The sequence below is a fragment of the Myripristis murdjan genome, chromosome 7 (assembly GCF_902150065.1).
Source record: "Myripristis murdjan chromosome 7, fMyrMur1.1, whole genome shotgun sequence".
Lineage (NCBI taxonomy): Eukaryota > Metazoa > Chordata > Actinopteri > Holocentriformes > Holocentridae > Myripristis > Myripristis murdjan.
The window spans coordinates 11,239,855-11,253,889 of record NC_043986.1 but is presented as its reverse complement, the minus strand read 5'-3'; the positions used below and the strand labels follow the sequence as shown (position 1 = coordinate 11,253,889).

Here is a 14,035-nt window from a genome sequence, read left to right as displayed (position 1 = left end):
CACGCTTCGGAATAAATTTGGGATATTATGAAACTGTGTGCGTTGTTAGATGACAGTGTCACTTCGAAAAAGTCTCCACAAGTGTAGATAGAAATGCAAGATATAAATAAGATATTCACATCCGCCGTGACACTTCCTGAGGCAAGGCGTGCCAAGGCTAATTTATTTGTAAAAGCACAATTCCCATCCAAAGGCAAGCCAAAGTGCTTTACAGGGTGCACAAGCAAAAGCACAGGAAACAAATGATAAAAACGATTAAAACAAACAAAAGCACGTAGAATAAAAGCAAACGAGCGGATGCATAAGAGTAAAAACAGCAAAATAGACAATCAGAAACACAGAATAAAAGCAACAAAACACAAAAAAGCAAATTAATATCACTGAAAGAAAATTAACTCGGTAGGTTTTGAGCTTGGAGAGCAGCAAACATTTTGAAGCAAGTATTTACAGATCAGGCAGATCCTTAAATACAAAAAAAAAAAAAAAAAAAAAAAAAAAAATTTCTTCAGTTACCCCTAGTGTAATCTGTGCATCCAGTTTCTGTATGATTTGGCGAGGTTTCCAGTCACTATTTCCTGCTGAAGAACGCTGGCAAACTGCATCCATCCAACTCTAATTTGCTCTCGTTGGGGGCAGATAAATACAGTTTTCCAGTTTCAGAAGGAAATGTGTTATTGTTTCTGGAAAGGGCTGTTCCTGCTGAATTTTTCACGTGTAATTTTTTCTGACACTTTGAACTGCCTCATTGCACTGACGTGTCGAAGATCACAAACAGGCTGGAAACCTTGCCAAATCACAGGGACGCTATCTGGATGAATGGAGTTTGTACGAGGGAAACTGTTCCATTAATGCTGCTGGGAGCATGAGACTTTTGAGTTAGCAAGGATGAAAATACACTACTCACAAAAAGTTAGGGATAGTCGGCTTTCGGGTGAAATTTCAGGATGAGCCTAAAATGCATTATAACCTTTACAGGTGAACTTAATGTGACCTTCTGTAAACTTTTGAATGCACATGTCCAACTGTTCAGTGTTTCAGTACTTTTTGCACAAGTTGCTGTTCTCTAACAAGGAGTTTAACGGCAAAATTCACATCAGGTGTCTGATGCTCCAGCTCATCGAGGTCGTATCATTAGGGAACGGCTGCTGGAGACTGGGGTACCTCAAATGGAGTGGCCTGCACTTTCTCCAGACCTGAATCCCATAGAAAACCTATGGGATCAGCTGAGTCGCCGTGTAGAGGCTCGGAGCTCTGTACCCCAGAACCTCAATGTCCTGAGGGCCGCCCTTCAAGAAGAGTGGGATGCCATGCCTCAGCAGACAATAAGTCGACTTGTGAACAGCATGAGACGTCGTTGTCAAGCTGTAATTGATGCTCAAGGGCACATGACAAGTTATTGACACTGACATTTTTTGTTGTGGTATATCCACCACTGTTGTTGGCTTTTGTTTCAATAATGTGTTGGGAGATGAGGAAGTCACCAGTGCATGCTTCTACTTAAATGCCCTACTTTCATGATATAATATCACTTTAGCGTGAACTTTTTATATTTTCCATAAATTTCACCCAAAAGCCAAATATCCCTAACTTTTTGTGAGTAGTGTACATGCTTGGATCCTTCACACTGATGAAGCACGTACATGCTTTTCTCTAAGGCACTCCTTCTCTCCTCCTCCGTGTCGGCCGCGGCTGACGATTGGCTGGAGGTGTCGTCCATCAAGACAGAGCCGCTGTCATCTGGCAGGATGCTGGCGGACTGAGCGTCCTGGGGAAGGGGAGACACACGGAGAAATCGGTTATCAAACAAGTAGGCAGTTCATTGGGTGGACAGGGGCGGGTTGCAGATGTGAGGCAGGCGACAGGGAGACAGTGAGAGAAATGATAATGATGCAGGTTGTCAAGGTGACTGGGGAAAGCAGATAGACAGTATAGGAACAGAGACAGAGTGATGAAAGAGATCAGATTCAGATTGTCACCATCAACGACCTCAGCGGTGCAAACCCGCCGCAGATAAACGGCCACAGATTAAAAAGACGGGGAGTGAGCGTTAGCAGGAGAGAAAACGATGGAGGCTCTGCAGGAGGCCGTGAGGAAAGGCTGCAGACGTTTGCGAGGAGGCTGCGGCTCGAGAGCGGAAATGCGTCACGCGTTTCCATCGACGGAAATTCGTCACCTGAGATATCATTCGGTCAGGTAATTCTCCTATTTCTGGAGCGCTGCCGCACAAACATCTGCGTCAGACTTTCATAATGCGACCTTATATGATTATGAAAATAGGAATCCACACCGGATAAACCGGGGGTTGCTGTGATCTGGTCGATTGTGTTCATGTGGCGTATACATGACCTATTTTCCATACTTTTTCCTGGAATTGATACCGCTTCCTGTGGGGGTCCTGGTGCAAACGGAGAGTCATTGTACACACCGCAACAAAAACACCACTAGCCGAGTGCATACCCACTTCCAGTCCTTACATAACTCTCATGCTTGTATAGTCTGTTCACTCGGACAGTAAGCACAACTCCTCCTTTATATGGTCACCGAATTACTCAGTTCTATCTCTGTACATTTCTCTTTAGTTAAGAAATGCTCCCCTTTGTTTCTATTTTTAGCCGCCGTGCTCGTGCTCAGTTGTTTCTGTTTAGCCTATTCATTCGCTCCTGACTATGTAAACCTATGGGAGCAGCCGTCTGTCCTCACCTAAATCCCTCAGCGTCCCAACGTCCTAGCCAAGCAGAACCTCCCCACCTTAGACACATACACAAACATCCACACGCGCACACACACACACACACACACACACATGCAGACCAGAGGGACACACCTAATCCCTCAGACTCCCCTGGCAGACGGCTGCCAGATGGAGAAATAAATAGATGGATGGACAGATAGACAGACAGGTAGATGGAGGGAGGAACAGGACTTTCTCCTTCTCACCCCCCACGTGTCCTCTGGCCTAGTTCAACTTGTTCACCTGCTGTCTCCATGATGGACTCGTTGGCTTCTCCAATCAGTGAACTTTCTTTTTTGGTCATGGTGAAGTGTTTGTGTTTGTGTTTGTGTGTGTGTGTGTCAGAGAGAGAGAGAGAGGCTCCACATAGGCCCTCGCTCCCCTGGCTCGCCTTGCCCTGCTCGGAGCACTGCAGCCATGGCTGACAGGTCTCCCTGGCTGCCTGATCACTTCCAGATGTGCTCTGGCAAGGCCCACAGGAAAAAAAATCCCTCTTCCCCCCTCTTTCTCTGTTGCATGTTTTGTTTTGCGATGAGGAAGCCAAAGTCAAAACCGGCAAGAAGTTTTAATAAAAGCTGAGATGAAGCTTGTTTGTTTGTCTTGCAGGGAAATCATACTCTCACTCAGCAGCTATGCGGCAAAAAATATCCAACTTATCAAGTCAATCAATCTAGAATACAATCTTAACATTTATTTTTCTTAAGTCAAGTGGAAAAAAAAAACCTGCCAGTGGGTAGCAAAATATTTGTTTGAAGTACAAACAAGGAAGAAGTGTTTTTGAGTGGTAATACAATTTTAATAAAACGGTTTATACAGTACATCGTACCACCAAAATAATAATTCAGGGTTGTGCCATAACAGAGGGTTATTTGATACCATAAAGCAGTATTCATAAATGCTTTATTTGGCACAATGCTCAAATAGGTCCATGTAGAGCCTTTATATTTAACAAACCACTTCCAAATTTGCAATATTGAAGCCACAATCTAGGCCATCTTCATAAAAATAAATTAAAATCCTAAATAGAGTGCATTGCTTTTCTACTCGACCGACCACCGCCGACAAGGACACTTCAACATGCTTTTTGGGGGGGGGCCTGGGATCGAACCAGGAACCAGACAAGTGCTCTGTGTCCTGAGCCACGCCACCCCAAATGTCCTCAACTGATCTCATACTCCACTTAATATAACAAAATCAACTTACAGCCAGTTACTGAGAGAGAGAAAGGGAGAGAGAGAGACAGAGAGAGAGAAGGAAGGTAGGAAGTGATGCATTTTATGTTTCCAGAAGTACCAACAGCTGTTTGTTGGGAATAAACAAATCACTTTCAGTGGGCACGGCTGAACAAAGAGAAGAGCGCCACCCATAGAAACTCAAACTCAAAGAAATATAGTCAACTCACTCACTCTTTTTTTTTTTTTTCCTGGGTTCAGTGCAGTGATCCCAGATTCTTATCTCAAGATGTGTCATGTTTCAAGACACTGGCACAAAAATTCCTGGCCTATTTTAAAATCTTTCACTTGTTTTAAAAAATGCAAGATTTTAAGACTGAGTGCGAGGACGAATTAATTGTTAATCTGGACACATTTGGATCACGGAGGGAGAAAGATAAGGGAAAGTGAGAGATGGGGCAAAAGGAAGGGACAGGAACTCTGCTCCCATCCCTTCACTCTGTTACCCTGTTTGTCTTGTTTCATTAAGAAACTCCTCAATCCATAGTTCTTCTGTAGGTCAAGATGAAAGACACTAACTATTCTTCTTGAACATGTTTTTTTTAATACTGTGATGTGTAGGTCTGGCTTATTTTGAATCCCCTGTTTGTTTAACTGCTGACATATCATGACAAGAACTTTCCATTGGCTGATAAACAATAAACATCTGATCAAAAAACTCCACTGTGGTTACGAGATCAGATCACAGACACCGGCGTGACGGAAGCTAATTGGAAAGAGCAAGAATGTATGTATCAAAGTGGACATTTGGCCTTTGGTGGTGGGGTAGAGGACAGAATGGAAAAACACAACCGCAGCTCAGAGATGACTGACCCACATAATTTAATCTCTCCCTCTCTTCCTCTCTCTCCCTTTCCCCAAAGATTGGCAGTAAAAACACTAAAGCACTGACCTCATTCCTCTGATGTAATCGTGCCATTAATGGCTTTTGATGTGCTGTTGACACCGAAATTAGGACTTAAGCACTCTGGTGTCAAGTCGCCGATGGAGGGCACTCTGCTACGCTCAAAGCCTTGATAACTTCTCTCTTTTCTTCTTCTTCTTTTTTTTTTTTTTTTAAAAACATCAATAGGGCCCAGTTTCCGCTGGTTCATGCTATATTACTGCTGTTCTGCCAAATCCCTTCCTTGGCAATGGTTCCATATCACAGCATTCAGGGAACCTTCGAACACCCGACTTGAGACTTTCCATTGCCACAAGCAGCTGACTCCAAAATGCTTGATGGGAAAATGAAAGCGTATGTGCACATAGTGTTCTTTTGTCAGTTCTCAGAAGTGGAGTCATCTTTCATCACATATGCCATTTGGTGCCATTTCCTATTTATCTCTAGGCGAGTCCTTTTGTAACATTTTGAATGTGAATCATCCATCACACAGGTTGCTGTTCGGCGCTGCCCTCTGCTCCCCCTCTGCTCCCCCTCTGCATTGATCTGCCCTCAGAGAGCCCTGTATTCATTTATATTCCCTTGTGTGTGCATCTGCATGTGTGTGTGTGTCTGTGCATGAGTGTGTATTTGTATGCACATGTGCATGGCCATTAGTGATTTGCAGTTCTGTATGTTTTTTTTTTTTTTTTTCCAGGCTTGTGTATGTGTGTGTGTGTGTCCTTGTAAAAAAGCTGGTGTGTGTTTGTTTAGTTTGATAGGCATGCTCAGCCAGCCGCGGCAGACTTAGTCATTTTCAGATCTGGCTGAGGGGCCATGGAGACAAAAAGTACTGATGTCACCTCCCCGCCGGGCTGGATCCTCACCGAGACTATCATTACTACTCCTCTTAGGGACTATCTACCGTAAACTGCCAGTTAAAATGAATCAGCGGTGGATTTACTCCTTATAAGCTTGGTTCTTATCATGTGCATTTATTGATTCTGCTATAAAAGGGCAGGCATGCTTGGTTGTCTGGCATCCTGTCATGAGATGGTGTGTTACTAATATGTTTTCTAGAGACCATCAGAAGTCATGCTGGTTGCTATTTTTATGAGGCACATGCAGTACAGTCTGTATGATTAATCAAGGCGGTGGCTGCCTTGTATCTGTCATACACATAGATGTTATAATACCAGACATCCCACTCAGCACACACTCCCTTATTTAAAACTTTGAGTAACATTAGCTGACAGCCCTCCAGCAAAATACTATTTTCAAATTAGATGTGCTGTTTGAAATGTCCCGCTGTAAATACAATAAATACAATGGTATGATTGTGTGCTTTCATTTTGATTTATGTTCTGCAAGCATGGTTACAACTTTAAGTGTTTCAGCATTTACACACAATAGGCTAAGACTATACAGGAGTAAGAAGAGCTACAGAGTGATGTATCAAGTTGTTTTGCTGCGACTGACACTAAAAATACTCATTTCTGTCATTTCTGGTTTCTGGTATTGCGTGGCCTAAGTACTAAGTATTGATTCTTGTGACATCCTTGGTAAAACACTGTTAGCTGTAGCTGTGTGGACTGACCTGGGCATGTGGCAGCGAGGTGCAGCCCATCAGGGAGTCAGTTATGTAGCTGGGAGATTGTAGCGTTGCAGGTGACAGGTCCTCGGGACTCGCCAGGGCATCTTTCCACTCCTGGGTAAGAACAAGACCACATCAACCTGATGCAAAATCTGGCCAAAGTGTATATTCATGTGGACAAATGCAGACACACACAGATACAGGCAGCGGCACAAGCCACCACAAGAGCAAAAGCGAGCGCATGAGTCACACAGCATGGCGGCAGTGTCAGGGTGAACTCCTCGGGGCTGACCCAGCAATGTGGCTCTTATGTAACAGCATCATCGCCCAGCAGTGTGTCACCACACATCAACCCTGGATCAAACCTGTGCCTCTGCTGACATTCATAAGCTATCGCGTAAATAATTTGTGGTCTAAATGGTGGCTTTAGTGAGTTTTAGTATTTGTATAAGACTAATCCAATGTATATTTACCTAAGAGCCCGTTCACATGAAGCTAATGTGATACCGTGGAAAACGTTCAAGTTAATGAGTTTGCTTATGAGGTGGTGTAGAGGACGATACAAAGGAACTTAATCTGCAAAGCAAGCAGGCGAGAAGATTGTTTGCTCTGTTCATGTGCCTTGACAAAATAACTCGCAACCGAGTTACTTCTCACCAGTTCTCTGTGGGTGACGGGCAGGATAGTGAGGGGCTCGTCAGGCCCTGAGGGGCTGCCCAGGTCCTGGCTCTGGCTGTGGGACGGAAGAGGTGGGGCTTTTCCCTCCAGTTTGCGGACCTGCCGCTCACCCTTGGCAGCGGACCCGGCGCTGAGTTTGCGGACCGGGTTGGTAAGCCACTTCTTCAGTGTGCTCACGGAGCGTCTGGAGCCTGGGGAGCTGGGAGCCGAGCTGCCTGATGCCTGGGGCGGCAGTGACGCCACGGAGGTGGAGATGCTGCCCTCACTGCCTGCTGCCGAGTATGAGTCTGGAGAGAGAGAGAGAGAGAGAGAGAAAGTGAGAGAGAGCAAAAGGTTAGTGAAAGAAAAGTGTGTTTGAGGGGGAAACAATATGGAGGTACACATCTTATAAATGATGTCAAATAGAGGAAAGGCAAAGGGCAGCGCACAGCTCGACTGTCCAGCAGTTAACATTCAGGCCCGCACAGTCAATCACTCAGAAACAACAGTGCAAACAGACCAGTGTCAAGCTAAAAAACACCTGACTGCCTGTGGTCTGGTTTGTGAGGAGAGATGGAGGGCTGGGGGCAGAAGACATGTCAGCACACCAGGGGATGAGTGGAAAGAAATCAAAATAAAGACTGGGTATATAAATAGGCTTTTCTCCTCAAACACAGCTGTGCAGCTGTTAGCCCAACCATAAAAGACGCATTGTTCTATTGAGAATTGGTTCATCAGACCGTAGTTTTTATATTGGAGCCGTGCATCAAATCACATGATCAGCGTACACCCTGATGTGAGGCAGACAGCGGAGGTCAGGATGGTCGAGCTCTGATGTCATGTGACTGCAAGCCTCTGACAAAAAAAGAAAAAGAAGACAAAAAAAAAAACTCTTGACCAAATGCAAATCTGGCACAGTGATGTCACAAGGACACGGGAAGCGAGCGGGAGGCTAGCTGGGACCGGAAGTCCACTTAAATCCTTTGTAAAAAAAGGAAGATCCTTGCTGGGGTCTGTTTGTTTTTCTGTCTTGTCCTCCCTTCCCACCCCTCCTCAATCCACCCAGAACCTCCCACCCTTCCCTCTGCCTTCCTCAGTCCCCGAGATAGCTCTTCCTCTAAGATGTCTGTCTGGGGTCTTTTATCTATTGTGTGTAGACACAGTGCAGACCTGCTTCCCATCCATCTTCCTGCCCTGGACCCGACCTCTGACCTTTGATCGCCACTTTCCGACAGATGGAGAAACACTCTCTCCTGCTAGGACTCACTGCAATGGACTATTACTGCTCAAATATGGCAGCCATTTCACACTAATTCAGGGACACCCAGCTGGATGTGAGAAGTTTAGTGGAAGTACCACATGGCTCAACTTTGAGAATATTTCCATGAGAGTGCACTTCCCAACCAGTTTCTAAGCAATCTGTGACTTTGTTATGCGTTTGTTTGTGAAAGTTGAAGACTGACCTCATTTCAGTGTATTCTTCACTTGAAACAAAGAGAGAGATCTTATCACAGCTAAATAGTAGGGCCCGGGCTGCTCGGTAAAGCCACGCTGACACAGTGTGGCCCATTTTGTGAGCGCTCCAACATCAAAGGCAAAGCCAGCACAAATCCACAATCCCTTTCGGTGCTTATGTTAAAAGTCAGTGAACTTTTCCACATTTCTTTCATTCAGTTAATCTCCCTCAGAAACACAACGGCAGCCAATGAGAATGAGCTATGTCAAAATGTCTCCTATTCCTCATCCTAGTCACAAAGATTGAGAGACAGCTACCTCACAGCAAAACAACTCGCCGCCATGAACCGAGTACACACATCTTTCACATCCACGATGAAATACCGTCGTGGAGGATCCTGGCTGCTGCACAAAGAGATTCTAACCTTGTTTGGGTGTGCTTGTGTCTCTTTCACACAGAGAGAGAATTTACCTCCCCAAACCTCTCCAGCGCGTCTCGTTATATTTTACAGGAACCGTGCATGTGCATGCGTGTGATCCCAGGGTGGCCAGTTTCCCCATCCTCTCCCCCCCCATCCACATGAAAGACTGGAGAGTGTAAGGAGATCTGAGCCTGGCAGGATCGGGGGGACAAACAGATGGAAGAGAGGAGCGTCGAGCAAAGGGGTACAAAGAAGGGAGAAGCCTAAATTCTGGGGAGAACGGAAGGAAACTTGGAGCAAACACTGGATCAGGCTCTAGACAGAGAGACGACACAAAAAGAAACAGCACTCGGAGTTCACGCTTGTATCTGCTTGTGAAACAGCTTAGCCGTAGAACACAATAAGTTATCAAAAGCATCAAAAAAAAAAAAAAGAAAAAAAGGCCTCGTAAAAACCTGAGGCAATATTCAAACCATCTCTGCGTTTTTCTGAGGATCAAAACAGTAGCGGATGAACAGGATGGAAATGAGGCTGAGCACATGGGATCTGCTCGCCCAAACCGGCTCCTCTGGCCTTAACAGGGGCCGGGGCCGCGAGGTTTGTGTTTCCCATCAGTCGCAGCTCAGGTTCAGCCGGGTCAGGGTTTTGCGGGGGGGTCAAAGTGCACAAACACAGCCAGGAACACCATTTCTAACCATCTCCAGACATCAGCTTAAGATAGCTTATCAAGGCACGGAGGAAGAGGGGCTGACACCCTCTGCATGCCTGAGGGCAATTAGCATGCAGGGAAGACAGCGGCGACACCGAATGATCTGAATCTCCGTGTCGCAATGACTCAGTGGCTCTGTCAGGTGTACGGATTTACAATTAGCCAAGTGTACATAATTTACCGGCTCTATAATGAAGCTCGGCCGATCTGCATCTGTCACCATAGCAACTTGGCTCCACAGTTTCCCCGCTGCTCGCCGTGCATATGGGTCAGCTTCTTTGTTGACCCTGGAGAGCTTCAGAGATTGCAGCACGGTATTGTTGTGAAATCCCGCACAAGCCATTGTGGGGACATGAGCTTTTTTTTTTTTTTTTTTTTTACAGTAACAGCCAGGAAAATCAACAACAGATAGGGAGCTGATGAGTTTCCCTACAGAGTAATGTGCCCCCTCTCTCCCCTCTTGACTCATCCCATTCTGCACATGCACAGTAGAAATGATAAAAAAATATATATATATATTTCCACTATCTCTCTCTTTTGTTTCACGCTGCTAGTGCCCAGCGACATTCATCTCCATAAATGTGCTTCGAAGAAAAGATCAACCTGGCTGATTTTGTTAATGCAAGTTGACCGTTGTTTGTGTACTTGTGATAATTAACAGATGAAAGGAGCAGGGCAACAGCGCCGCATTAAGCCGGCCTGATCTGTGGTGATCAGTTAATGCTGGGCTTTCACCAAAAACGCCCACTCGCTGTCTGAAAGACTGAAAGGCTGAGCGGCTGCTGGGCTGGGAGGCCGGCCCAAAATGTTTCTGCTGTGCAATGTAACTTTAGAACTGAGTGGATGTGAATTTCTGCTACAAAGTATTTCCAGACTTTCTCTTGATGTTAGCCACTCTCGACGGGGCAGTTTGATATGAGCCACCCCTTCGGAGGTCAGCTTGAAAGCGTTTGAGAATTGGCCTAATGTGATCTTTTCATTTGGTGCTTGTGTGTTTTCATATATGTTGTGGCAATTTCTTGTGTTTATATTGGTTTTGTAGCTTAACTGTAAACTCGGTTTGCACACCAAACCTCCTTTGTGGGGGGGATTTGAATTGAACTGAAATTGAGTTGAATTACCACTCCGTATCTAGCCTGCCTCATCACACAGGAAAACATTCAATCTGCTATTCTTGTGAAGGTCACAAAGGTTTGATGTGGATATGATTGAATCAAAGGTACATTTCCGGAGCGTTCCTGTGTTTGAAACAGAAAACTGACCTTGAACAGAAAATAAGGGTGAATCCAGCAGGCGATGGAGCCTCTCGTGTGGGGGACAGCTTGTGGGTGGATGATGTGGATGGATGTGCTCTAAGTGTTAGCCTCCCTGAAGAAGTTTGGTCCAATTTCCCTTTATTGATCAGTTGATAAGTGAGTGCTGCTGAGCCAACAAATCAGCCTAAAAGCGTTGGCTGTAATGGAGCAAACTTGTTCACAGCCGCTCCACTCTGGAGTTCTCTCTCAATCCCCAGGCCTCTCGGGACCAAAAGGCAATTTAGGCATCAGTGGACTTGGCACAAACACAGACATACTGACAGACAGATACACACACACACACACATACTTGCATGCACATACGCACACTGGTACACAAGCACACACGGTAATAACACAAACTCAATCCCTCTCCCCATTTCCAGACTAGCAGTCCAGGTGGTTGTTTCCAAACACGCACTGTTCTGGTCACCTGTGATCAGAGCCTCCTGCCTTCGTCTGTCTGTCAGCGCAAACAACACCGCAGATCAGAGGCAGGCGGCCTGCTGGTCACCATGGCGCCCGCTGCTGTGCCAAACGTCCAGCTGGGTCTGAGAGGTTCTCGAAGCTGCCAATCAAAGCCGCCACCTCGGCGATCGCAGCCCCGGGGGTCTGAGAGCGGGAATCAACACATAGTCACCAGACGCCCGCGTGCGTCACGGCGAACAACACTCAGCACACAGCACACTTATCCTCTCTCTTCTCTCTCACTCGTTCATTGTGCCCCGACCCCTCCCCCGTTCGGCTCTCGAGCACAGAGCTCTACTTGTATATTACATTTCACCCAGTCAGAGGAAATGGACACTCTTCCCATCAGCTACAGGCCTTTGGCCGCACTCAGACACTCAGATTTGCAGACTGGAAAACCTGGGAGACGTGGAGGCACTCAGTACCTGAAGCATAACATGACCGGAAACCATCAAACCGTCCTGCTCTTAGAACCCCATTGACCTGTCAGCTGTAATTCTCAGACAGTTTGACCCCCGTCTTCCTGTGTCCTGACTCTCTGACTCTCGCTATTTATTTTTGTGGCTACACTTACAGCTAGTATTGTTCAGTTTTATTTTAGTTAACGCTGAGCTCCTGTTTTTGTGGAGCTTGTGGTTAATAAATGCTGGCACTTGGCTGCTCTCCCTTCTCTACCTTCCTCCCTCTTCCCTTCTTCCAGCCCCTGCCTCTCGTTCCACTGCGCTCTCTCCTCACTTGACAGTGTCCCTCCTCCTTTGCCTCTGCCACCCTCTTCTGCTCTCTAACCCCCTCTCCTCTCCTAATCTCTCTGCACTGCAGTGTCTAGTGGCTGAGTCCTATCCAGGGATCAGACCACAGACTGACCTACCTCTGGTGCAATGCCCTGCTCTGCCCCAAAGCTGCTGAGAACAGCAACATGCAAAACTAATGCATCTGTATTTGTATCTGCATCTGCAACTGCCTGGCAGAGAAGACAGTGAGAGGGGAGACAAGAAAAATCACTTGGGATATTCATCCACTAATTTGATTCAGTTCAATTCAATTCAGCTCAGTTCAATGTTCTTTCTGCTTTTTTCTTTTTTCTTTTCTTTCTTCCTCTCCTCTCTGCCTCTCACTCGCATCCGCTCATTTCCTCTCTAGCTTGTGCTTGTAGACTCATTTCCAGGACTCCAGACACATATTTTAAAGTGTTGGTTTCCTGGGGCCACTTTGGTGGTTAGTCGAAGCAACAGAACGTACTGTATAACCTCAAAAATCCTCTGAAATTAGCGAGACAGCACTTTAACCACACAAGCGGAGTTCTGAACAGTGTGTGTCTGAAGAGACAGAAGAAAGACAGAGAGAGGCTGGGAGGTGGGGGGCTGGGGGGGAGGAAGGATTATTCATGACTCAGGTGAGCAGTAAATTAAGGTTAAATGGGAGAGGGGGAGGTGAATGCCAGCCAGGGTTAAGTTGCAGCTGTGGTTCAGAGCAGAGGAGGACCTCATGGAAAAAAAACAAAAAAAAAAAACAAGTGACCTTCTGCTGCCTTGTAAATAAACTTAAATGCACACAAGCAGAAGTGCATGTTAATTCCTGATCACATGCAAAGACACATTAGACGCTTGGTTTCACCAGCATCTATGCAGTGAGTAAGAAAGTCGTCTGAGTGTGTGTGCGCACGTGAATGTGCATGTGCATGTGCCTATGTGTTTGCATGAGAACTGCTGAATTGTCTGGGGAGACACGCTGCAGTCAGACAGACAGGTGAACAGTGATTTCCTGTCCTCCTATTGACCTACTTTATGCAGACACACACACAAACGAACACACACACACACACACCAGTGCTGCTTCGATTCCACTGGAGCACAAAATGAAATATGTGGAGGACGGACTCAAGAAACGCACAAACAAGTCGTCGCGGGTGCTTTCCCGCCGCGCTCCGTGGCCCACGAGGACTCTGAGCCAGGCCGCTGTGGCACATCTCTCATCGGCGAAAAGCATCAAAGGGATGTTAGTCACAGAAAAGGGCTTGAATAGATGATGCGGGCATTAATCCCATTGTCTATGGAACAGTGTGGAACAGTGAGTCAGACACTTCTTCTGATGAGGGCTTATGAAACGGCCCTTAGTGATGGATGGATCTAAACCGCGAGTGCCTGCCTGTCAAAACCAGGTCAGCGTGAGGATTGTATCGGTGATGCGTTTCAGGTGGCTGCGGTTGTGCGTTTTCGTCACAGTTGTTTCTTCCCGTCAATGTAAAGCGCACAACCTTTGCAGCCTAGATTTCAAGCAATCCTGCAGCGCCTACTTTTCCAAGTGATTTGATCTCACTTTGTCTGAAAAAAAAAAAAAAAAAAGATGTATCAGCATGAGTGGGCAGTAGCGACCTCACCACCAACTCTGGGTTTTGTTCCACTGCTGTGGGCTCCTGGCAATGTGAGAGTGGAACCGCACTGCTGGTTAGCAGAACTGGAAACCTCAAGTCAGCCATTCCACTAGAACCAGCCAGGGCTAGTCTCGCCGGGCTCCTGGCACCATCGACCTTTATTTCCCTTGCCATAAACCCTAGGGAAACGAGCCATACACACACACAAACACACACACACACACACACACACAAAGTCA

General features: G+C 46.2%; 1 protein-coding gene across 4 annotated transcripts in view; it reads right to left on the bottom strand.

Annotated features, from left to right (window-relative positions):
- Positions 1 to 14,035, bottom strand: part of arhgef25a (Rho guanine nucleotide exchange factor (GEF) 25a) — a 59,070-nt gene that overhangs the window by 11,460 nt on the left and 33,575 nt on the right. For all 4 annotated transcript variants that reach the window (XM_030054907.1, XM_030054908.1, XM_030054909.1 and 1 more), the window contains 3 exons: positions 7,077 to 7,384; positions 6,423 to 6,533; positions 1,641 to 1,765 (listed from right to left, as the gene is read on the bottom strand). In XM_030054907.1, coding sequence (XP_029910767.1) covers positions 1,641 to 1,765; positions 6,423 to 6,533; positions 7,077 to 7,384 — 544 coding nt within the window. The remainder of the gene's footprint in view (positions 1 to 1,640; positions 1,766 to 6,422; positions 6,534 to 7,076; positions 7,385 to 14,035) is intronic.